The following is a 23,189-nucleotide window of genomic DNA, read 5'->3' as shown; positions in this document are numbered from 1 at the left end:
CGTGTTCAATCCCATAATCTCCTATTCTGTGCACGTCTTCAATCCCATAATATCCTATTCTGTGCATGGCTTCAGTCTCTTAATATTCTCTGTGCACTTCTTCAATTCCCTAATCTCTTCTCTGTAGTCTTCAATCCCATAATCACATATGCTATGCTTTCTTCAATCCCATAATCGCATATGCTATGCTTTCTTCAATCCCATAATACCCTATCCTGTGCACATCTTCAATCACTTAATTTCCTATTCTGTGAAGTCTTCAATCCCACAATCTCCTATTCTGTGCGTGTCTTCAATCCCATAATCTCCTATTCTGGGCACGGTTTCAATCCCATAATCTCTTCCCATTTTGTGCACATCTTAAATCCTTTAATCTCCTATTCTGTGCATTCTTCAATCCCATAATCTCCTATTCTGTGCAGTTTCAATCCCATAATCTATTCTGTGCACAGACTAGAATCTCATAGTCTTCTTTTCTGTGCACATCTTCAATCCCCTAATCTCCTTTTCTGTGCACATCTTTCAATCTGCTAATCTCCTATTCTGTGCACGTCTTCAATCCCATAATCTCTTAGTCTGTGTATGTTTAGCCCCTTTCCGTAGCTTTTCTGGTTCTGAGATGATGGACTCAAAGAGCAAGATTGCAGTCTCTTTCTTGAGAAGATGGAGTACCTTCTTTCTCTCCTAATCTGAGGTGCACAATGGCACAGGGGGAGGCAGAAGCATAAGAATGACACAGTGTGCTGGGTTCCATGCACATCCCAGGCCACCACCAAGAACCCAACACCGAGGTTCTGTGACAGGCAGTCAGTGGTACCATGCTCAAAGACTAGGGATGATTCTGAACAGTGCCCAGACTCTTTACAGGCCTCTTTCATGCCCCAGCGCCTGGTGGCCGACATTAAGCATGCTGTAGACACTCAGCCAAGCAGCACCCAAGATCTTAGTAGGCACCCAAAAGAATGTAACCCCTCCAGACAGAGAGAAAGGAAAGGCGTGGAGAGTCCAGAGGCGTGTGCTATGCTGGTCTTACCTCCTTTCCAAAGCAGGTAGATGGGGACCACATAGAGCATAACATGCTGAATGTAGTAAATCTCCAGTTCAAAGGGGAGCTGTGTGGAGAAGACAGAGAGACATTCAGAACAGACAGCGCATTAGACTCTGCTAGACACCCTTAGCCTTCAGGACCCACAAGGTGGCAATCGCGACATTCCATCCTTTCACCTCCTGTCACAATACAAAAAAAAAGAATAAAATGATTGAACTTTCTCATCTCATCTGGCATATTCCAAGCTGTATTTTACAGAAATGGCACAAGGAAAACTATCTACCAGGAAAAGTGTATTCAAATTGAATGGATGTCACATGTAGCAACATATCCACTCGGAGATGCACCATGAAGACCACTGGTGAAAAACGAACTTCAGTGGTTTGTATGGTGCTTTCTGAAGTGTTTCCTTAGGAAAAACATATTTCTACCAGGCAGTGGTGGCACACGGCTTTAATCCCAGCACTCGGGAGGCAGAGGCAGACGGACCTCTGTGAGATCAAGGCTAGCCTGGTATACAGAGCTAGTTCTAGGTCAGTCAAGGCTACCAAAAAAACCCGTCTGTCTGTCTCTGTCTCTGTCTCTCTCTCTCTCTCTCTCTCTATATATATATATATATATGTAATTAAAATACTAATAATACTCTGTAGAATACATTTGAAGAAACAACCTTATAGTTCCACTCTTGGAAAAGCAGATGGCAGAGAATTTAAAAGTTTACTTCTCATTTGAAAAGAACATTCAATGGAGGGTTTAAGAAACTCATATTCAAATGAAAAAAAAGAGAAACCCTAGGTGTGGTCAAGTCCATCTCCAAGAATAATGCGTTTCCCCATGGGATCCCTGGGTGTCTGTTGAGGGTTTACCCTATTTTAGAGTGAGTACTAAGGAGCGCGGCCAATTCTGACAGTTTTCCAGAAAGACCTTCCTTGCCCTCCCCACGTCCAACATTCTCTCACCCATTTCCTATCTCTCTCGAAACAGAACTGCTGAGAGGATGAAAAAGAATATAAGGATATGCTGTATGAAATCCTCAAAGAATTAATTTTTAAAAGACCAAAATGAAAAAAAAAAGACAACATAAAATAAAACTCAGTGCTGGACTACTAACTCTGGAGAAAAAAAAATTGCCAGGTGGTTCATTCAAGGCAAAGTCTCAAGCCCTGGCGCGCATACCTACACACACCCACACACAATACACACAGACACCAAGGCAAGCCCACGAGACAAGAATTCCAGAGAAGGTGTCAGCTGCTTCCCTGTTCCCTTCAGTGTAAGCGCAGAATCAAGTCTGTGTGCTAATGAGAGGAAACAGTTATAGGAACTAAAGCACATGAGCCCAAGGTTGCCTTGTGCCAGGAGCTGAAACCAAGACTTGGCAGCATTCCCAGAATGGTAGCAGGGCCAACTATCGACCCTGGACACAGACAATGGGTCTTGACTACAGAATTCCACACTGAAGGAAAATTTCCCAGGGGCCGAGATTATACACAGCTACTACTTTATGGTCACAGAGGAATGTCTAAACCCAGAAAAGGAAACAAGGTTACAAACCAGTCTGCAGAACATGCCACAGCTGGTTATGCCATCTGTCACACAGCATCACTAGCAGAAGGCTGGTATGGCAGCCTAAGAGACTCCAATGTGAATCTAATTGATATGGTTAAGAATGATTATAGTGGTTTTAATTTGGGGTATTATTTATGCTTTTCAAATATTTTTATACAAAGTGCTATTCAATCTCTCACCTTTGATAGATAAGGAACCTAAGGCACAGAGGCAAATGAGGGGTTGGAGGGTAGGGGTAACAATTATTTCAATGAAGTCACCTAAAACGAGACAAGGAATCCCAGGATGGTTTGACTCTCTGGGTAAAGTCCTAACACTGACCACTCTCCAAAATGAGCCTGAAGTCAGGCTACTATCCCATAGTATGGAACACAAAACCAAATCAAGGTTGTGTGTCCAACAGTCACTGTGAATTGCCATGTGATTCCGCTGCCCACCTGTACCCTGTACCCATTTGCCCATGCCTCCTGTAGAGCCCTCTGAGAAAGCAAAGCATCTACCTGCATGTCCTGGTAGGTGGCTGAGCACACTGGCTTTAAGATACGCCATTCAAGCTTGCTATGTCTGTGTTCGAGATTTGACTCTGTTACTCAACATGCCTATGTCTTTGGGCAAGTCACCTAACCACTCCACTCAATTTCTTGGGATCAAATAAAAGGAAAGAATTATGGTGTTCTAAGATAGATATATAATTTATATAGTGCTTCATGAGAGACAAGAACTACTATGACAGAAACATTTTGTAAACTATTAACTATACTGCCTCAACTATCTGTTTTTCAGATAAGAAACTGGAGCCCAGAAAGGTAAGATAACTTACATCTCATTGTGGAGGCAGGATTCAAATGCATGCATGCTGTCCTCAAATAGATAATCTCAGGCAGTATACATTCAGTTTTTACTCAGTTTCTTTTGGGTGCGGGGGGAGGTTGATTCCAAGATCCCACTACCACATTCCAAAATCTGAAGATGTTCAAGTCCCTAGCAAAAAAGTAATTCAGCCCTTGTATATAAACATCTGCCTAGACATTTTAGGGTTAGGGGGATTCTATTCCACTTTTTAATTTTCCTTTTACTTCATGTGTATGGGTGGTTTGCCTGCATGTATGTCTGTGTGCCATGAGCATGCAGTATCCACAGAAGTCAGAGAGGTCATATGATCCCCTGGAACTGGAGTTATATGTGGTTTGAGCTCCATGTGGGTTCTGGGAATTGAACCTGAGTCCTCTGGAAGAGCAAACAGTGCTCGTAGCCACTTAACTATCTCTCCAGACCCCTTTAATTAATAATACATTTATTTATTTTAGGTGTATATGTGTGTGCCTGAGTGTATACGTGCAGTGCCAAAGAGGCCAGGAGGGCACCAGGCTTCTAGAAACAAAGTTACATTGGCTGTGAGCTGCCCAATGTGGGTCCTGGGAACTGAACCTGGGTCCTCTGAAAGAACAGGGCATATGCTCTTAACCACTGAGCCACCTCTCTAGTACCTGCCTAGATATTTTAGACCAGGCCTGGTCACATGGCCCCAAGACAACTATGAACGCAGGCCACACACACATGTGTAAATGGCAATTTCATGTCACAATGTCAAAAGGCTAGATATCCCTGTTAAATTATATATAGATGACTTATAATCCCTAATGTAAATGTCAATGCTGAAAAAAAGAGAGCCCTCATACTGTGCTGAGCAGGGAATAACAACAAAAGTCTGAACTTGTTTAGCATAGACTTGTGTTTCCAATACATGCAATCCAGTCAGTGAATCTGTGCATGCAGAATCTATGGTAGACACATCTATGGCTGAAGAACTCTACTCTGCCCTGCTCAGTACCCCCTCCAAAAGCCTGTCCCACAGAAGGCGCTGATGCAGAAGGCCACTGTTCTCAACCAGAGTGGTAACAGTGATAGCAAAGATGGGTGCTGTCATGGAACTAGAACATGTCTCTACTTGTCTCTCTACAATTTTATGTGGCCCAGCCCCTTCCTGTTCAAATGATTACCACCTTCATAGTCTGCTCTGCCCGATGTCACTCTCACACATGTCAGAGTGGCTAATCTTTGCCTGTAATGAAGGTTTCCTGAGCCTCTTTACCAGACCTCATCTGGAGTACCCAAGACCCTGTTCCCACCTATTCAAATGCATGCAATGAGGGGTGTCTCACTCCCATTTGAGAGTTCCCTACAATATGATGCCACAAAGAAAGCTGAAATAAGAACAGAGGCCAAATCACAAGGAATAGGCAGGGGGAAGACACAACGGTGGCAATGTGAGAGAACGGAGAGAAAGGGACAAGAGAACTGAGAGCTGTAGAGCCATCACACTAACAGTAGGAATAAGGGAGCAAAAACCAATCCAAAGCTCACAACTACAACAAAAAAGAAGGGAGCCAAATGGCAGCTGAAAATCCAGCCTTTACCACTTAATAGCAAATTATACTTACTAAGCACTTCTATTAAGCACTGTGTGATGTGTTAAATAAAGTTTTCTGCATTATTGTAACATTTAATTAGTGCAAATTTCCAATGCAGTTGTTAAAGGAGGAAATGGCTAGACACATTTGACAGATAAGAAAAATTTAATGGCTTTTTTTCCACAGCAAACATCGTGGGGCAACAGCCACAGCCTCCCTCCCTGGGGTGAAGCCACAGCCTCCCTCCCTGGGGCTACAGCCACAGCCTCCCTCCCTGGGGCTACAGCCACAGCCTCCCTCCCTGGGGCTACAGCCACAGCCTCCCTCCCTGGGGTGACAGCCACAGCCTCCCTACCTGGGGTGACAGCCACAGCCTCCCTCCCTGGGGCTACAGCCACAGCCTCCCTCCCTGGGGCGACAGCCACAGCCTCCCTCCCTGGGGCGACAGCCACAGCCTCCCTCCCTGGGGTGACAGCCACAGCCTCCCTCCCTGGGGTGACAGCCACAGCCTCCCTCCCTGGGGCTACAGCCACAGCCTCCCTATGCTGATGCAAGTCAAAGTGAAAAACAACACAAAGGTTATGAGCAAAACAGATCATTAACTTTTTTTCCCTCACTTCCAAGTCAAGATGATTTTTAGCATAAAGGGAAATCAGATGGGAAAATTATCAAATCCGTGTCTAGAACAAGGGCCACAATTTGCTTCCTTCCATCTCACAAACCTGATCATAGTTTTTGCTATGGAGACGGAGCCCACTGGACCCTCCATCCTTGTTTCTACTACAATCACCAAAAGGTGGCCAAGACACTGGGTGATCAGGAAAAACCGGAGTTCTAACTTCCCTATGTCTCTGTCCGTCCCCTCCTCTGTCTCATTTCTCACTTTTTGAAGTCCTCCTCTATATTCTGGGTCCCTCTGGTCATCATTAACACCATCCCCTCTATTTTTCATCACAGCCCAACACTTTCTTATTCTAAAAAACTTCAGTAGCTCCGTGAAGACGCTGATGTCCTCACGGGCCTCTCAAGGGACAGCTGCTCCCCCTCCCCTCACTGCAGGCTCTTCACTGCTTGGGTGATGCACTTGCCTTAGCTAGCAGAGCTACTCCGAAGTCAGGTGGAATGTGGATCTGAACTGCAAGAGAGCTGGAGAAGGTGAGAAGAGATGCAAATGAAACAAGTGTACCTAGGTTCCAAAATGGGTGTAAACACACATATGCTGGATGAAATTGTGAAATGCACAGAACTCATACCAGGTTCTTCAAGCACTCCAAAGTAACACCTTATGCCCTCCACTTTGCAGACTCCACCCTCTTTCAAGAAGACATGATGGGGAGATGGAAGCTCTAGCTAAGAGGCAGTGGCGATACAGAGGCATAACTGTTAAGACTGGAAAAGGCTAAATGCATTTATAGACTGGAAGTGGATCGAAAGAAGTGCAAACAGCAAGGGCAGAAAGTACTAGACAGAGGACAGGGCTCAAAACACAGAGTAAAGGTGAGCCTTAGGCTCCCAAGAGATAAAGAAGGACAGGTTGGGATAAGAATAACTGTATGCAGGTAGGGTACATGCTTTGTGTTGGAGAAACTGACGATACCATATTACAGGAGACTTGGTATCACTAAAGGAGTTGTGTGTAGGGCTGGCAAGATAGCTCGGCAGGTAAAAATGCTTGCTGTCCAAGTCTGATGACAAGATTTCAATCCTCAGATCCCATGGGTCAAGAACAGAACCAACTCCTGAAGACTGCCCTCTGACACCCCCTCACATACATACACACCCATACACACATACCCCCCACCACCACACAGAAGAACAAATAACAATAAATTATTTTATCATAAAATAGTTCATATCTGATGTCAGGATGTTCCAAAACTTAATCTGTATCCTACCACCCTCCCTCATTTTTTGTTTTTTGAGACAGTTTCTCTGTGGATATCTATGGCTGTACTGTAAACTCACTATGTAGACCAAGCTGGCTTTGAAATCACAGAGATCTGCTTCCCTCTGCCTCCTGAGAGCTGGGATCAAAGGTGTGTACCATTAGGTCTGGCAATCCACATCCTTTTAAATGGGAAAGGATACAGCCCAGAGGTACAATTGCTCTTGGCATTGTTCCTTCCAGCAACTTTTGGCTTTGGAACAGTTCATCTTCACTAACTAATCACAGACTTCAACTAGCAAATTGAGACCACAAATTTCTTTGAATCAAGTTCTGCCTGTTAGAGGAGTCACAAGAGGATGGCCTACAACCTAGATAACCATCAGTCAAGAGCTAGTTAAATAAGCCACAATACATTCAGGGAACATTAATATTATGGAAACACAAAACATCAGGAATATGGACTATTCTATAAGGTAACTATACAAAGCCATACCATGAAGGGGGTGAGCTGTTCTTAGACTAATTAAGTAAATCAATAAAAGTTAAAGAAATAGAATAACCAAACCAATACTTAAAATCTGACTAGACTGAGAAAGGGGGAGTAGTGGAGAAGGAGAGAGGGGAGAGAAAAGGAGAGAGAAAGGGAGAGAGAGAGAGAGAAAGCACATATGCACACACACAAGTGGATATTTGCAGAGACTAGGAAAGGAATTTAGGAGTCTTTTTCTACGGCTATTTACCCTATTCCCTTGAGGCAGCCTCTGACTGAACATGGAGCGCACCGGAATTTTGCTGTTACTTTGTTTTTGCTTCAATTCAGCTAGACAGCAAGCAGCAGCCCACAGCAATTCCCCTGTCTCTCCACCACCACCACCACCACACCCATGCACACCTGGCTGGTAACTTGGGTACTGGAGATCCGAGCCCAATCGCTCATGCTCCCATAGCAAGCACTCTTAGCCACTGAGCCATTTCCTGCAGCCCTAGACCTTGGTTTTTAAAAAGAAGTTATGTAAATTTGGAGAGATAATTGGGCAAATTTGAATACAAATTTAACTAGAATTATAGAATTATTGATGATTTTCTGGAACATGATAAATCTACTATGGTTATGCAAGAGGATTTCCTTATTCTTCCAGCTGCAGGCTGACAGACCAAATGAGCATAAATTTGTCTCTAACATTCAGCAAGTTTGGAGACAGGATACACTTAGAAAGTGAATGTGGGAGAGTGGTAAGCACTGCTCTAGCAGGAGGGAGAAAGTACTTGATGCTGCTACTAGTTCAGCTTGTCAATGTTTCAATAGCTGTTTACTAAAATGTTGGGGATTCTTTTCAATTTAAATGACATATACCGTCATGAACCAATATTGCAAAAATTGCGTGGTGGGGGGAAGAAAGAGAGAAATAAAATTCATTTAGGAGAACAATTTGTCAATGTTATCAAAAGCTTTAAATGGTCATTCATTTTCACTTGCTTGTCTCCCTCCTAGAAATTTATAATTTATGGTAGCCGGATATGGTGGCACATGCCTTTATTCCTAGGAATAGGGAGGCAGAGGCAGGTGGATGTGTCCCTGTGAATTCAAGGTCAGCTTGTTCCACAAAGGGAGTTTCAAAATAGCCAAGACTGTTACACAGAGAACCCATCCTAAAAAACCACTACCACCAAAAATAATGGAAAGTTATGATAACTTAGATTCTGGCATATCTAAGTTACCAAGAAGTTTTTATTTCCTTTTATTTCATGTGTATGAGTATCTGCCTCCATAGATGTAAGAGCATAAGGTGAGCTCCTGCTGCCCGTGGAGGCCAGAAGAGGGCATCAGTTGCCTTGGGATGGAGTTGCATATGGTTGTGGGTGCCATGTGAATACTGGACACTGAGCCCTGGCCTTCTGCAAGATCCGGAAGTGTTCTAAACTTCTGAGTCAGCTCTCCAGGTCCCAAAGAAAATTTTAGAAGCAATCCAAAATTTGGAAAGTAAATACAAAAAGGAGAGATCAGTTTAACTGTCCATCAATGAGATTTTCACCAGGAAATACTCTGGAAGATGAACTATGCCACCACCGTTTTTAAAGAAGGCATTAACCATTTCTAGGTGAAAGAAAACAATTTCATTTTTTATAAAATGTGATCTTTTTTATAGGACAAAAAATGAAAAGTTTTTATACATCTTTTGCATAGAACAAAGACTGGACTACAATTTACCAAATTGAATAGGGGAAATGAAGATAACTTGACTTTAGATTTTATATACTTTTAGAGGCAAATCTATTAGCAAATTAAAAGTAGCCCAGTACTAATTGCACAACTAAACTATTTTAAAGCTGCCCAAATGTCAACAGAGGAATACTTCACACTATTATCAGCAGCTGCCTCTTTAGCAGGAAAGGAATTTTCTCAGTATATGCTGTTTCTGCACTCTGCTGTTGACTGCAGCAGCATTACCAATAGTCAAGGTATGGAGTCCACCTACGTGTCCATCAACAGATGTAAAGATAAAGAAAATATCATATATTGGAGCTGGAGAGATAGCTCAGCAGTTAAGAGCACCTGCTGCTCTTTTAATAGGACCTAAGCTCAGTTCCCAGTGTCCATGTTTGGGCAGCTCACAAACAACTGTAACTCTAGCTCCTGGGGACCCAATACACTCTTCTAGCCTTCATGGGCATCCACATGACATGGAACATACACACAAAGATACACACACGTACATAAATGAAATAAATTTCCTTTAAATAAAGAAAATACAGTATAGATGTACAATAAATAGCATTCAGACTCATCGGAACCCACCCCTTACTGAGAAACTAGTGGCAGTTATTAGCTACTGAGGAAGGAAGAGTTATTATTCGTTAGAGATGTGGCTACTGACAGGCTGCCCATACTTTAGTGGATGTACATATGGGTAGCACTAAATGGATTTAGTAGACTCTTATTTTACAAATAAAGACAAGGACATGAAATTGGGAGGCAGACATAGGGGAGGAGATCCACAGGGAGTTGGGAGAGATGGGAGGGTATCTATGATTGAATTTCATATCTCATTGCATACACGTATGAAACTGAAAGAATCAAAACTAATAATGAAGGCCTGTCATTTGAAACAATCCAGTTGATGCTTAAATGAAGTAAATCAGACATGAAAAAGCAAGCCCCACATGAATGCCATCACTGTTAGAAGAAAAAGGAAGAACAGGGTATAGAGAGTGCTTCTATTTTGTAGTTATTTTTAATTTTTGAGCGTCTACCTACAGAATCTTAAGCATATTCTTCCCCTGCCCTTTTCTCCCTATCCCCTTCCCATTTGTCCCCTTTTTCTCCTAGATATTTTTTATACTTTTCTGTGTCTTATACTTTATGCTATTATATAAAATGCAACAACCACATATAAGAGAAAACACAAATATTTGTCAATCTGAAACTGGTTAAGCACACATTCAGTACTGGTTCTCATGAAATTTGCTATGTAGACCATGCTGGCCTTGAAATTCCAAAGATACATATGCCTCTACTTTCTGAGTGATGGGATTAAAGCATCAGGGGTTCTCAACCTGTGGGTCATGACACTTTAGAGTCATATATTACAATTACATTACAATTCGTAACAGTAGCAAGATTACTGTTAAGAAGCAGCAATTAAATCATTTTATGGTTGGAGGGGTCACCACGACATGAGGAACTGTATTAAAGGCCTGGAGCACTGGAAAGGTTGAGAACCACTGGGTTAAAGGCATGTGCCACCACACTCAACTTAAACATTATTGTCTTTATGTGTGTCAGAGGACGTTTAGTCAAGAAAATGGATTAAGCTACTAATGACGGTTAGAGTTCATATGTGCTATTACTTTTTTAGTTCTTTCCCTCTGAGTATCTGAACATGCTTAAAAAATCACTTCCAGACCCATGGATGAACTTCAGTAGTAGAGGGTTTGCTAAGGTCACTTCAAGGCCTTGGGAATTGGTCTCCACCACACACATACACAGAAAAATAGTAAAGGGTAGATCCCCAAGATCCATGGCAATTTTTATCTCTCCTAATGACTCTACTCACAAATATCTTTTGAGGTAAGGTACCCACAACCCAAGCAGGCACACTGTGATCCACCTCATTCCCTTTGCTGACATTATAAGGTGAAATGAGTGAGTAAGGGCAGCACGCTGGTCTTTCCCCCCAGCACCACCCCTGACTTCCTCCTTTGTTCTCTGAATCTCAGCAAATAGGAACACACCAGTACTTGCCAAATGGCTGCTAAGCTTCCTAGTGTCAAGGGAGATATTTTGAGCTTAGCAAAGACGCTACTTGCTCTGGTGACACAGCAATTTGGGCGAGTGTATTTCATGGTGTAAAAAGCATAGTTGCCCAGACCTGCCTACTTTGTTTTGACAGGCCCATAGAACTATATGGAGTGCCAGTTTCAGCTCTTTGAGCCATGAAGTACTCTGCAGGATTCATTTAGCTCTTTATTTTAACCAAGGTGAAAATGAACTCTCTTAGTTCCAGATCTTCCACCTCTCACTGACTTTGGAGCTGTTACCTGTCCTCATGGGAAATGACCAAATGCTACTCTAGTTGCTGGGTCCTGAAGTCACATCTGAAAGGAAGGGTGAAGCAAGAAGCCTTGATGGCATAGGATGCTGAGAGAAAATGACAATAATCACAGCAGTAAGAACAGCAACTACAATGCAGAGCTCCTAGGGAATATATCATCACAAAATCCGAGGTATTTCCCTGAGTTTTAATGATGAGGAGAAAGAACATAATGATAATGATCAATACTTCCTAACTCTGATGGATTTCACTATCTCCCCAAATTTCGAGTGTTAAAGTCATAACCCCAATACTTAGTTATGTGACCATACCTAGAGACAGAGTCTTTAAATAGATCATACAGGTGGGTTCTAGTTACCATTAGGTCCTAATTCAATAGACCACCAATATCCTCTAAGTTGGAAAAGATTAGGACACATAGAAAAACATGGAAGACATCAAGGAATGAAAGAGGGGACCCAAGATGAATATTATCCACTGATCTCTTGATGTTGGACCAGTAAGGAATACCCATTTACCCAGTGTGTGGTACAGTCCTTATTACAGAAGTCCTAGCAAGTTAATACCCTGGCCAACTGTGGTGGCCAGTCTTCATCTTCAACCTGGCAAGACTTAAAATGACCTAGAAAGCATATCCCTGGGCCTCTGGTTCTCAATGATGTGACTCTTTCTAATGTGGCGACCCTTCAATAAAATTCCTCATGCTGTGGTGACCCTCAACCATAAAATTATTTCATTGCTACTTCATAACTGTAATTTTGCTACTGAGCGGTGTCTCAGTTCCTAAGACCACCAGAAATGAGTGTTGTCCGATGCTTCTGACCTGTGCACAGGTTGAGAACAGCACTAGGCTACCTCCATGTGTATTTCTAAGAGGTTTGACTGAAGAGGGAAGAGCTACCTCAGATGTTGAAGATATCGCATACACCAGTATTCTAGTCTGAATAAGAAGGCAAAAGTTCCCTGAGCTGAGAACAGTGCTCAATGCCCTCTGCTTCTGGACTGCATGCAAGGTGACAGCTGCCCCACGTTTCTGCTGCCACAGCTAAAGCCACTAGCTCCACCATGGACAACTTGCAGCATGGAGTGAGTTTAGTCAACTACTAGAAACCAAACGGCTATTCCAGGTAGATCAGAGAAGGACACTGGTCAACTTATGTGAGGGGAGGTCACAATGAAAAGTGTATAGTTATAGGCATGAATCATGCTAACATACTCTTGGGTAGAACATGAAAGTCCTAGAAAATGACACACACACGATACCATCTTCATAAAGGCCAGTAAACAACTAAAACTAAATAACATCTTGTTTAGGAATCTATAACTGCATACTCATGTTTATAGACATATCTGCACACCTGAGAGATAAAACAATTTTTGGGGAAATTGTACACACGGATATAGTATGTACTGATCAGTGCCACTCCCTATCCCCTGGACTCCAATTCTTCCTCCACTTCTGACCACTTTTCTCTCCCAATTTCATTTGCTCTCTTTTTGGAAACCCTCTGAGTAAACTTAGTGCTGTCTGTATGTGCATGATAAAGGCGCATCAGCTGGAGCATTGGCAACCTTCAGTTGCCACATCCCTGAAGAAAATAGACTTTCCTCCGCTCAACAGCCATCAACTGCGAATAGCTTCTCAGCTATTGGGTGAGGCTTCATGAGGCCTTCTTCCATCTGCCCTGTGATTTTGGACGCTTGATCTTGTGTAGGAATTGGGTATGCAGTCACTGAGCGGCCATGAGCTGATGTGTCCAAGAGCCCTGTCATGTCCAGCAAGTATCGCTTCTGCTATGTGTGTCCACTACTTCTGACTTGTAAAGAAAAATAAAAAACTTTCCAATGGAACTTTTTTAAAAGACAAGCAAAGAAATAATAACTGTAACTCAGGCCAGTTGTTTTCTCTTGGGGGCGGTTAAGGCCAGAGGCAGCAGGAGTGGAAGGCTAGCACATGGGTTAGTTCTTATGCTAGGCTTACAGGAACTATGTTGCCCATAAACAAACACATGCAAAAGCAAAACAAAAACAAAACAGGCAGGAATGAATGGCAAAGATGCTAGAAAGCCACGATTGCAAATTTGATGACCCCAACTGTGTGTACCAATATCTATTTAAAAGAGAGAGGAACAGAGGTTTGTTTAACTAGCCTGTTCATTGTTTTAAAGCTTGTTAAATGGCTGAGTTGGGATTTTAACTCAAGACATCTAACTTCAGAACCCATGACTTCCACCACTGTGGTCTCCTCCATTCTTTATGCCACTCTACTGATAGAATAGAGCTAGGGTTACCTGTGAGACTCATGCCGGGCTCTACCTGGCTACTATGAGATGGGCACTGCCGACAGAGGTGGACACAGAGGTTCTGAAATTCACCAGCTCTGAAGCACGATTAATAAAAACTAAGAGACAGATACTGGGGCTCAACGTGAAGGTCAGAAAAACAAAACAGCCAGCCACCGGCTCTTACCTCTACCTCAGTGCGAAATGGCGTTCCTGCCTCCAGGAATCTCAGAATGAGACTGTGTGTGAGAGCTGTCTCCTCCCATTTTATAATCCTCTCTAGGGTTGGGATTAAACCTGGTTTCTGCGGCAAACTAGTGTAGCTACTGGGATTAAAGGTGTGTGTCACCACTGCCTGGTCTGTAAGGCTGACCAGTGGGGCTATTTTACTCTCTGATCTTCAGGCAAGCTTTATTTATTAAAGTACAAATGAAATGTCACCACACAACTCTAGGTTTCACACTTTTTCAAACTTTTGCACGCTGTGATGCAATCTACAAGGCCACTTTCAGGGTTCACAAGAAGGTACATCAGGTCTTGGAAGACTAGCCAGGAACGCATTGATTTCTCACTCAAGGAGAGAAAGTCAGTACTTGTTTCTCTCTGCAGAACCCAAAGGAAAAGCTAAGCTCAGAGACAGTTTAAAAGGTCTCCAGAGGAACTGAGGGCAAGGCAAAGGTCAATCAGACTGTTTCTGTAGAGGCCAAATGACACATCCAGAGTGACCTGCCCAAGGCTGGACCTGATGCTTAGTAGAGTGGCAAGGGGCTCAAAGAGGGCCTTTCTACCCACTCACCAGCCCAGACATCATTCCGTCCTGCCTCAGATTGCAGATTTGACCCTGACCATTTCATCCACATAAAGTTAACCCCCACTTCCTCAATAGCCCAGGCCATCTGTGGTACCCTCCCCCACCTTCCCTATTTACTGACTTCAAAGGACTTCAGCATCAAGTGGCTAGAGATAAGGCCAGTCTATAAGCACTAAATCAAAGGCTCTCGGTCTTGCTGTAACAGTTCAAGGGCACTCAGCCTGCCCTCTATCCCTCAGTTACCAAGTTGGGAATCTAGTTAATCTACAACCCTCTGGAGGACCCATTTCTGGGGATGGGGGACGTTTTATAGGCAGGCCTGAAAATGGGAGGCAGGCCTCCTCGTCTTGCTACCTTCAACATCTTTCTTAATTCACCATATAAGCCTTGCTATAAGCTTCAGCCAAGTCCACCACTTTCTCCATCAATTAAAGGCAAACATCAAACACCTCCCTTCAAGCCACAAGACGTGAAAGGTACTTGACTATATCCTGGCATGATTAGACGCTGTTCACTTCTCTTTCTACTTCTCTTGGAGTTCTTTCTCCCATTCTGTCTCCTCCCAGGTTTCAAAGCTGTTCCCAGATTTTCCATCAACACTAACAGTTGATAAATTTATACTCCCAGTAGATCCTGTCTCAAGCAACATAGTGTGTACAATTTTTATCTCTATAAGATTGGCACCAAAAATAATCTTCTTTGGATAGAACCCAGCAATTTGTAGTTTCATAAAACTCCCTAAGGATATTTGGGTGTAGAAGTGTTCAATGTACACTTCGAAAAATAAAATCTCTTAATCTCTGAATGGGAAGTGTAGAAACTAGAGCAAGTTCACAAAGGAATAGAAGGCAGCTGCCAGGGAAATGTATTCATTAGAATAGTAATGTGACTAGCACTCAAAACAACTACAAAAAGTCAGAATTACAGGAATGACAATTAATAACTGCTGTTGGACAGCATCACTCTGCAGGGCACTGGCTGGAGAACCTTCCGCATACTAATTCTTATGATGTGTCCCTCAGATAGCTTTAAATTTTCCTTTTTATATACAAGGAAATTGAAAGGAGATATTAATTGGGTAACTGGCCCAAGGTTACTCATAGCAACAGTAGGTAACTCGGGAGGCAGAGGCAGGGAGATCTCTGTGAGTTCGAGGCCAGCCTGGTCTACAGAGCTAGTTCTAGGACAGGTTCCAAAGCTACAGAGAAACCCTGTCTCAAAAAACAAACAAATAAACAAAAAGAAACAGGTAAACTAGACAATTTGACTATGGGATTTGATATTCTTATCCATTTACCTATACTACCTTTTTGGGTACAGAGGAATACCTTTTTTTTTTATTTTTGTTTTTTCTGAGACAAAGTTTCTCTATATAACAGTCCTGACTGTTCTGGAACTCACTCTGTAGACCAGGCTGGCCTTGGACTCACAGAGATGTGACTGCCTCTGCCTCTCATGTGCTGGGATTAAAGGTGTGCAACACCACTCCCGGGCCAGAGGAATACATTTAAACTTGATTACAAAGGACATGACAGTTTGACATCCACTGTTTATTCTTTCCCTCCCCCCACCCATGCAAACTAAGACAGGGAATCATCTATTTATATGGGAGTTGATCATGCCTCACACACCCCAACATATTCATTTAGCAAATGACACCACCGTCAGTAAAATACAAAGGATGATGTCTTGCCTTCATGAACGTTAAAGCCTTATACTCCCTCACCCCAGAGGCTGATTTCTAGAATGTAGAAATTTAGCTTAGTTTAGTTCAGTTTAGTTTCAAGGACTCAAGGCCACTGATAAATTAGTGGCATAATAGGTCAAGTTGACTTTCTGCTATCTCACAGAAAACGGCAATACTAAACACAATGTAGGTATTTGTTGACTGACAGAAAGCTATTTCTGAATAAGGACAACCTGTAGACAAACTTGTCCTCCTAACTTCTGCTGAGGAAAAGGACATGGTTATAAAAAAGATTGAAAAGGGTTGGAAAACCAGATCAACACACTCATTTCTGATCACTCAAATGCTAAGTTTTTTTTGTTTGTTCGTTTGTTTTGTTTTTTATTTTTGGATTTTCGAGACAGGGTTTCTCCGTAGCTTTTTCTGGTTCCTGTCCTGGAACTAGCTCTTGTAGACCAGGCTGGCCTCGAACTCACAGAGATCCACCTGCCTCTGCAGGTGCTGGGATTAAAGGTGTGCGCTACCACCGCCCGGCCAAACGCTAGTTTTTAAAGAGGTCTTTCACTGAAAAAAACCCTGCGTGGAATAGTTTGAGTTGTTTTTTAAGGACACTTGGAACGATTGGTGGACAAAGGTATGGCCTAATTGCAGAGTGCTTGTCTTGCATGCAGGAGACCAGGAGATGGACCCACAGTGCCACACAAAAGAAAAATCTGAAACAAAAGGACTTTTCTGGCTATTTTTACCAAGTAAAAACAGGACCCCAGTGAAATAAGTGGGATCCATTACATCATCATTTTCCAGTTTAGCTAACTAAATGTAAGCTGAGTTTTATATAGGCTAATGAGACACAGGGAATGAGCAAATATTTTGCAGAGTCTAAGAGAGGTGAGACACCCCCCCCCCCCGCAAAGAACTACACTTTAGTTTAGAGGAACATGAGAAACACAAAACAGTCTCTTCACTTACAGTGGGAGGGCAGGCCCAGTCTTGTAATTTAATGCTGATTTAGGACAGGAGGAGCAAAGGAGGCTTTTCCACTATCCCTTTCAAACCACACGGACCTCACCATCTGAATATACACTACTTGGGTAATCCAAAGACCATAGAGTGAGAGTTTCATATGGCATGTCTCCATACTAGTGGCCCTAATGTGACTAGCAAGAGCAAAAACAAGTCCTCTAGAGAAACTTGACACTCCAAATATCCCCCCAAATAAACATCCTAAGGAAAAGAAGAAACTTAGAGTAAAATAACAGTGCTAGGCAAAGACATAAGGAGACAAGATCTCACATGACAGACTACACCATTCAGTGTTTTAACAATTAAATATACAGTAATTGACACAAAAACTCAATAGGTGACTTACTAATTGGGTACAACTAAAGAGATAGGAACTGGACTATAGAACTGAAGGCATTATCCCAAATGCAGTATATAAAGACAAAAAGGTGAAAACTATGGAAGAGAGACTAAGGACTTGGAAGCTAGGGATGAATAATGTTCTTCCAAATATTGTTCCAGAAGATAGATAGAAAGGCAGCTTCAGTGGGTATTACAGCCTGGACTGTTCAGAAACCTTCTAAAAGACACGTACAGACAGACTTGAACAGCTCAGAGGAGTCAGGAGTATAGTATGGTGGTCTGGTGAGTGCCACATCCCCAGTTGCATGGGACTGGGAGAAGAAGGGAGAAAAGGGGGAAGGGAGGAAGGGGAAACAGAAAAGAGAAAGTCTAACAGAATAAAGAAAAGTTAACATCTAAACATCCCATAGTGAAACTGCAGAACATCCAATACGAAGAATCTCTTAAAAGTGACCGAAAATAAAAGATTTTTTTTTACTAAAACTATAACACTGATCATTGACTTTTCAAAGCACAGACTATAAAAGACACAATATAGAGAAAATATAACTTCATTTTACATGGGAAATATGAACCTAGAGAATGTGAAGCAATGAAAAAGACCTCCAAGAATGAAAGAGGAATATATATATATATATATATATATATATATATATATATATATCTGTGTGTGTGTGTGTGTGTGTGTGTGTGTGTGTGTGTAAAATCATAAAGTAATTCCAGAAAAAAAAGATCTGAGGTGCAATAAGAAATGCCAGCTATGTCAGTTTTTCATGACTAATGAAATCATCCATGGTGGGCTACTTGATAAAGAAAAAAGTCTTCATTTTGCTAATAGTTCTGGGGTGTAAGATTTAGGTACCTTATCTAGTGTTGACCTTCTTGCTGGCAGAGTCATAACGCATAGATTTGCTTGGCAAGAGACTAGGGTAGAGGGGGGAGACAGGTGGTGTCCTAGTGTTTGCTCTTCTTATAAAGCCATCACAATTCAACCATGGGCACTATACGCTAAGTTACTCATCATTTTCCGAGGGTTCTATTCCAACAACTCACTGCTACACATAATTTCCACTATCCCAATAGATCACAACAAGGATTATCTTTCAGTATATGAAGCCTTGGTTCACAGAAGGTAGCTCTCCAAATCATATCTACATCACAGCAATGAGTAAAAAGGGGGATAAATATGTATTCAATGAACACTGATTATATAAAGCAATGCTATGCTTTCTAAAAAGAAAAGCTAAAAACAAAAGAAAAGAAAAGCTAAAACAATACAGAATAAAAACTATTTTGTTAAAACAAGCATCTAAGTTGAGGGATGCTAACTAAATATTATAGGATCTATATGTAAATAAGTAAGATTACATTCCTACCTAATACAATATACACTGCTAGAGAAATATCTAGGAAAGATAAAAAAAAGTCTACGCCAAAAAGGTTGCACATAACCATAGCTGCATTTTTTTTTATTTTTCAAAACAGGGTTTCTCTGTAGCTTTGGAGGCTATCCTGGAACTCGCTCTTGTAGGTCAGACTGGCCTCAAACTCCATAACTGCATTTTTAACAATAGCCTAAAGTAAAAATCATTAAGATGCCCATCGATTGGTGAATAAAAAAGCATGGTGTATTCATACACTTGAATGGCACATCCACATAATCAAATGTTATTAGTAGGTAATAAAGGAGGAACCTTGAGAACTGCATGCTGAGTGAAAAGGAAGACAGAACAAAGGGGAAAAGATTACATGATTGCTTTGGAGCACAGTGCAAAGAACAGGCAGACCTAGAGAGGCAGAAAAAAAAGATTAGTTGTTGCTTATACTTGGGAGAGAGTCTAGAGCACCATGGAAACACTAGCTAAAAGACACAGATTTCTTTGGGGCTGATCCAAATATTCGAAGATTTATTGTGGTTTGGCTGTACAAAAGTGAATATACTAAAAAGCAGTGAACTGTATAGATTAAGTGGGTATAGATTTTGCTGTGAGAATTGTATCTCAATAAAGCAATTCCTAAGAAAGTGTTATAAGGGACTGGTAAGATGGTTCAGCAGGTAAAGGTATAAAGGCACTTGCCACCAGGTAAAGGTATAGACACTTGCCCCCAGTCCCACGTGGTAAGAGAGCACTAACTGCCACAGACTGTCTTCTGACCTCCACGTGCGCACCAGCATGTGTACATGGACATGCATGTACACACACCACAAATAAATCAGTTTACTTAAAGATGAATGATATGGCTGAAAAATCAGAAAAAAAAGACATGGCTACAAAAAAACAAAAGGGAAAAATCCCAACATGCAGTTCATAACCTAAAGTAAAATGTAATAGTCCATGCAAGACACAGCAATCACATGTGTGCTGTCAAGCAGCCTCTTTTTTTTTTTTTTTGGTTTTTTGAGACAGGGTTTCTCTGTGGCTTTGGAGCCTGTCCTGGTACTAGCTCTTGTAGACCAGGCTGGTCTCGAACTCACCGAGATCCGCCTGCCTCTGCCTCCCGAGTGCTGGGATTAAAGGCGTGCGCCACCACCGCCCGGCTTCAAGCAGCCTCTTTTAGTTAAGTTTTAAAGATTCATTCCTAAATCTGGGTGGTGGTGGTGCATGTCTTTAATCCCAGCAATCAGGAGGCAGAAGCAGGTGGACCTCTGGGAGTTTGAGGCCAGCCTGATCTACTGGGTGAGTTCCAGGACAGCCATGGCTGTTATAGAGAAACCCTGTCTCAAAAAATCAAAAGGAAACAAAATTAGTCTTTATTTTTATGTGTAGGTTGGAAAGGTGTTTAAACACAAGTACGGGTGCCCTTGGAAGCCAAAAGAAGACATCCAAACCCCTGGAGCTGAAGTTACAGATGGTTATGAGCAGCTTTATGTGAGCAGCAAACATTCTTACTATCAATCCATCAGTCCAGCCCCTATTTTATTAGTATATTTTAGTCATATATAATGGGCTTCATCAGGACAATTTCATCACATACAGAATGTGTTTTGATCATATTCACCCCAGGAGTTTCTTACTCCCCTCCCCCTCACACTGACTCCTTCCCTGTCCCATTTCGATTTTCATGCTTTTTTGATGTGACCAAATGAGTTTTATTACATACAGGAGCATGGGGGAAAGGTTATTTAAAAAAGCATGGGCAACTTGCCAGTGGCTACACCACTGAAAAGAATGACTCTCCCTATCTCAGAAACTATTAAGTGTGTATAAATCCTTATGGCGAGGTGGGGCTCTATGAACTCCTCCCCTCTCAATGATGGCTGGATAGGTCACAGGTTTTAGTAGAGAAGGTACTGCTATTGCCTTATATATAACTGTGCGTGTGCGTGTGTGTGTGTGTGTGTGTGTGTGTGTGTACAGAGAGAGAGAGACAGAGAGACAGAGAGCTGCTTATACAAGCAAACGGTGGGCAATGGTGGTCGAAGTGACAACTGATGTCTGTAAGGTTAGCCCTGTGCTGAGGAGATGACCCAGTGGGTAAGAGCACTCACTGTGAAGCATGAGGATGAGTTCAGATCCCAGGTATCAACATAAAAAAAAACTGGCATGGCCACATACAACAAGCAGGTTGACCCCAGGAGCTCCACAGCCAACTTAGCTGAAAAGTCAAAGTTCTAGTTCAATGGGAGAGCCTGTCTCAAGAGAATGAGGTAGAGAGATATAGAGAAAGATGTCTGGCCTCCACATATGTATGCAGTGAAGTGCACACACACACTCTCACATGCATGCACCAGATATACATACAATACACACACAGACATACCCCCAAACTAAAAAAAGAAAGCTCAGCCCTAAATGTCGCATTTATATAGCTAATTCATACTCCTCCAATGCCTAAAAAGCAGAAGAAAGGGCGGGAAAGGTATAAGAACTGGAAGAAGGGAGGTATGATAGAGAATGCTGTCTTCTTGGCATGGCATGGCCACTGTAATCTTATGCTCTTTTGTGTGTACTGGAATACACAGTCCTGCCTGCCTTCATTCATAGAGCTCATATATTATGGTTTGGATATAAAGTGGGTCCAAAAAGTTCATGAGTTGAAAGTTTGGTCCCCAGCAGGTGGATTCAAATCACCGAAAAGTAGCCAGATTCAGGGGGCTTGGGCATAATTAATGGATTTATCTACTATGAATTCATAACACATAAGGCAATGCTGGACATGAGGACTAGTTAGAAGTGGTCACTGGGAATACAGCCTGGAAAGATACACTCTGTAACCAGTCTCCTTTCCTTCTTTCCTCCCTCCCCTCTTTTGCCTCCTGGTCTTCATGATCAGTTCTGATCTACCACGGTGCCCCCATGTTGACACAAGTTCAGAGAGCAATGATTCAGCCAAGCACACACTGAAGCCATGAGCAGAACTAAATCCTTCCTTCCTTTGAACTGTTTCTCTCAGACGTTTCTCATGCCAACAAAAGACTAGCATATCATGGGAAAGACTATCACCTAGGACCTCTTAGAAAACATCATGTTGGAACAAGACATCCTCCCTCTGATTAGCAGAGGACTTATCCAGTCATGAGGGACTTACAGTTCTAACACTGAGACAAATTCTATCATCAGTGAGTTTTCTGAATGGCAGTGGCCACAAAGGTGTGAGTCAAGGGTAGAATGGGAACACAACTTGAGTGAATCCATGGTTGGCATGTTCTGTAAGGGTCTGCCCTTAAGCCTGGAAACAACACAGGGCCCATCTCTTTCACCCAGCTAAAGGTGACTTCTAGCCTAACTCAAAGACTGTGAAATGGCAGGTGTATACAGCGAATGTGCCACAAGGCACAAATGGGAGTCACCCAATTGTTTCAATACGAAGTAGATGCCCTGACAAGGTTTCAAGTTACTTAGGCCTTGACTACCCCTCCATGTGGAAGCTTGCCTCCTCTACCCCAACATGCATACACACACCCGACATATTGCAAATCCCTAAAGCCTTCTTCATGGAGCTCTATATTCCTGAGGTTTGTTTTTACTGTAGGTCTCAGGGAAACAGATGGGGAGATCATTAGTTAATATGCCTTTGGAAAAGACTCCTGGAAGGCGACAGGCCATGGAGAAGCTTCCTTCCCAACCAAATCAAAGAAAGCAACAGTTAAATAGGCATTTAGATCATGTGTAGATCCAATAATAACAGTAAAGCTAAGAATACCCCGAGTTATGTTTTCATTTGATTCTGAGACATTTCCTATTGTAGAAGGAATAGGCATACTGCTTGGTGAATTCCCAGCCCAGAAGCTGTCCTATAGAAAGGTCAAACGCAGAGTAATCAGGCACCTCATACATCCACTCTTCTTGTTCTCTGGCCAACAATCAAAGAGGCTGTATCTAAGTTGCTGCCATCTTAGAAAACTAGTCTCCTAGTCCAGATGTACATATTGAGATTCTCTGAGCCCCCTGCTTGCCATTTTAAGCCAGCATAATTTACAATTGCCAGAAATGCTTGAGAAGCAGTATATATGCTTCTGGTGCCAAGCCTGGCCGGGTTTACAGATTTTCATTTAGCAGGTGTCTGTTGCTAAATCAGTAGCAGCTGCTAATTGCTTTTTCTCCCTCAGACCCTTAGACAGAATGAAACATCT

The 23,189-nt window shown here is 42.3% G+C and overlaps 1 protein-coding gene across 1 annotated transcript in view; it reads right to left on the bottom strand.

The window, feature by feature from the left end:
• The window catches only part of LOC121444993 (transmembrane protein 164-like), a 115,783-nt gene that overhangs the window by 75,636 nt on the left and 16,958 nt on the right, over positions 1-23,189 (bottom strand). Inside the window, exon 2 of the mRNA XM_041646960.1 lies at positions 1,034-1,112. Within this exon, the coding sequence (XP_041502894.1) occupies positions 1,034-1,112 (79 nt within the window). The remainder of the gene's footprint in view (positions 1-1,033; positions 1,113-23,189) is intronic.

This window comes from Microtus oregoni, unplaced genomic scaffold (assembly GCF_018167655.1).
Source record: "Microtus oregoni isolate MIOR12 unplaced genomic scaffold, Mior012 000152F_ref0000281, whole genome shotgun sequence".
In the NCBI taxonomy this organism is placed as follows: domain Eukaryota; kingdom Metazoa; phylum Chordata; class Mammalia; order Rodentia; family Cricetidae; genus Microtus; species Microtus oregoni.
Note: the sequence above shows the minus strand (reverse complement) of the source record. Positions and strands in the feature narration are given on the sequence as shown.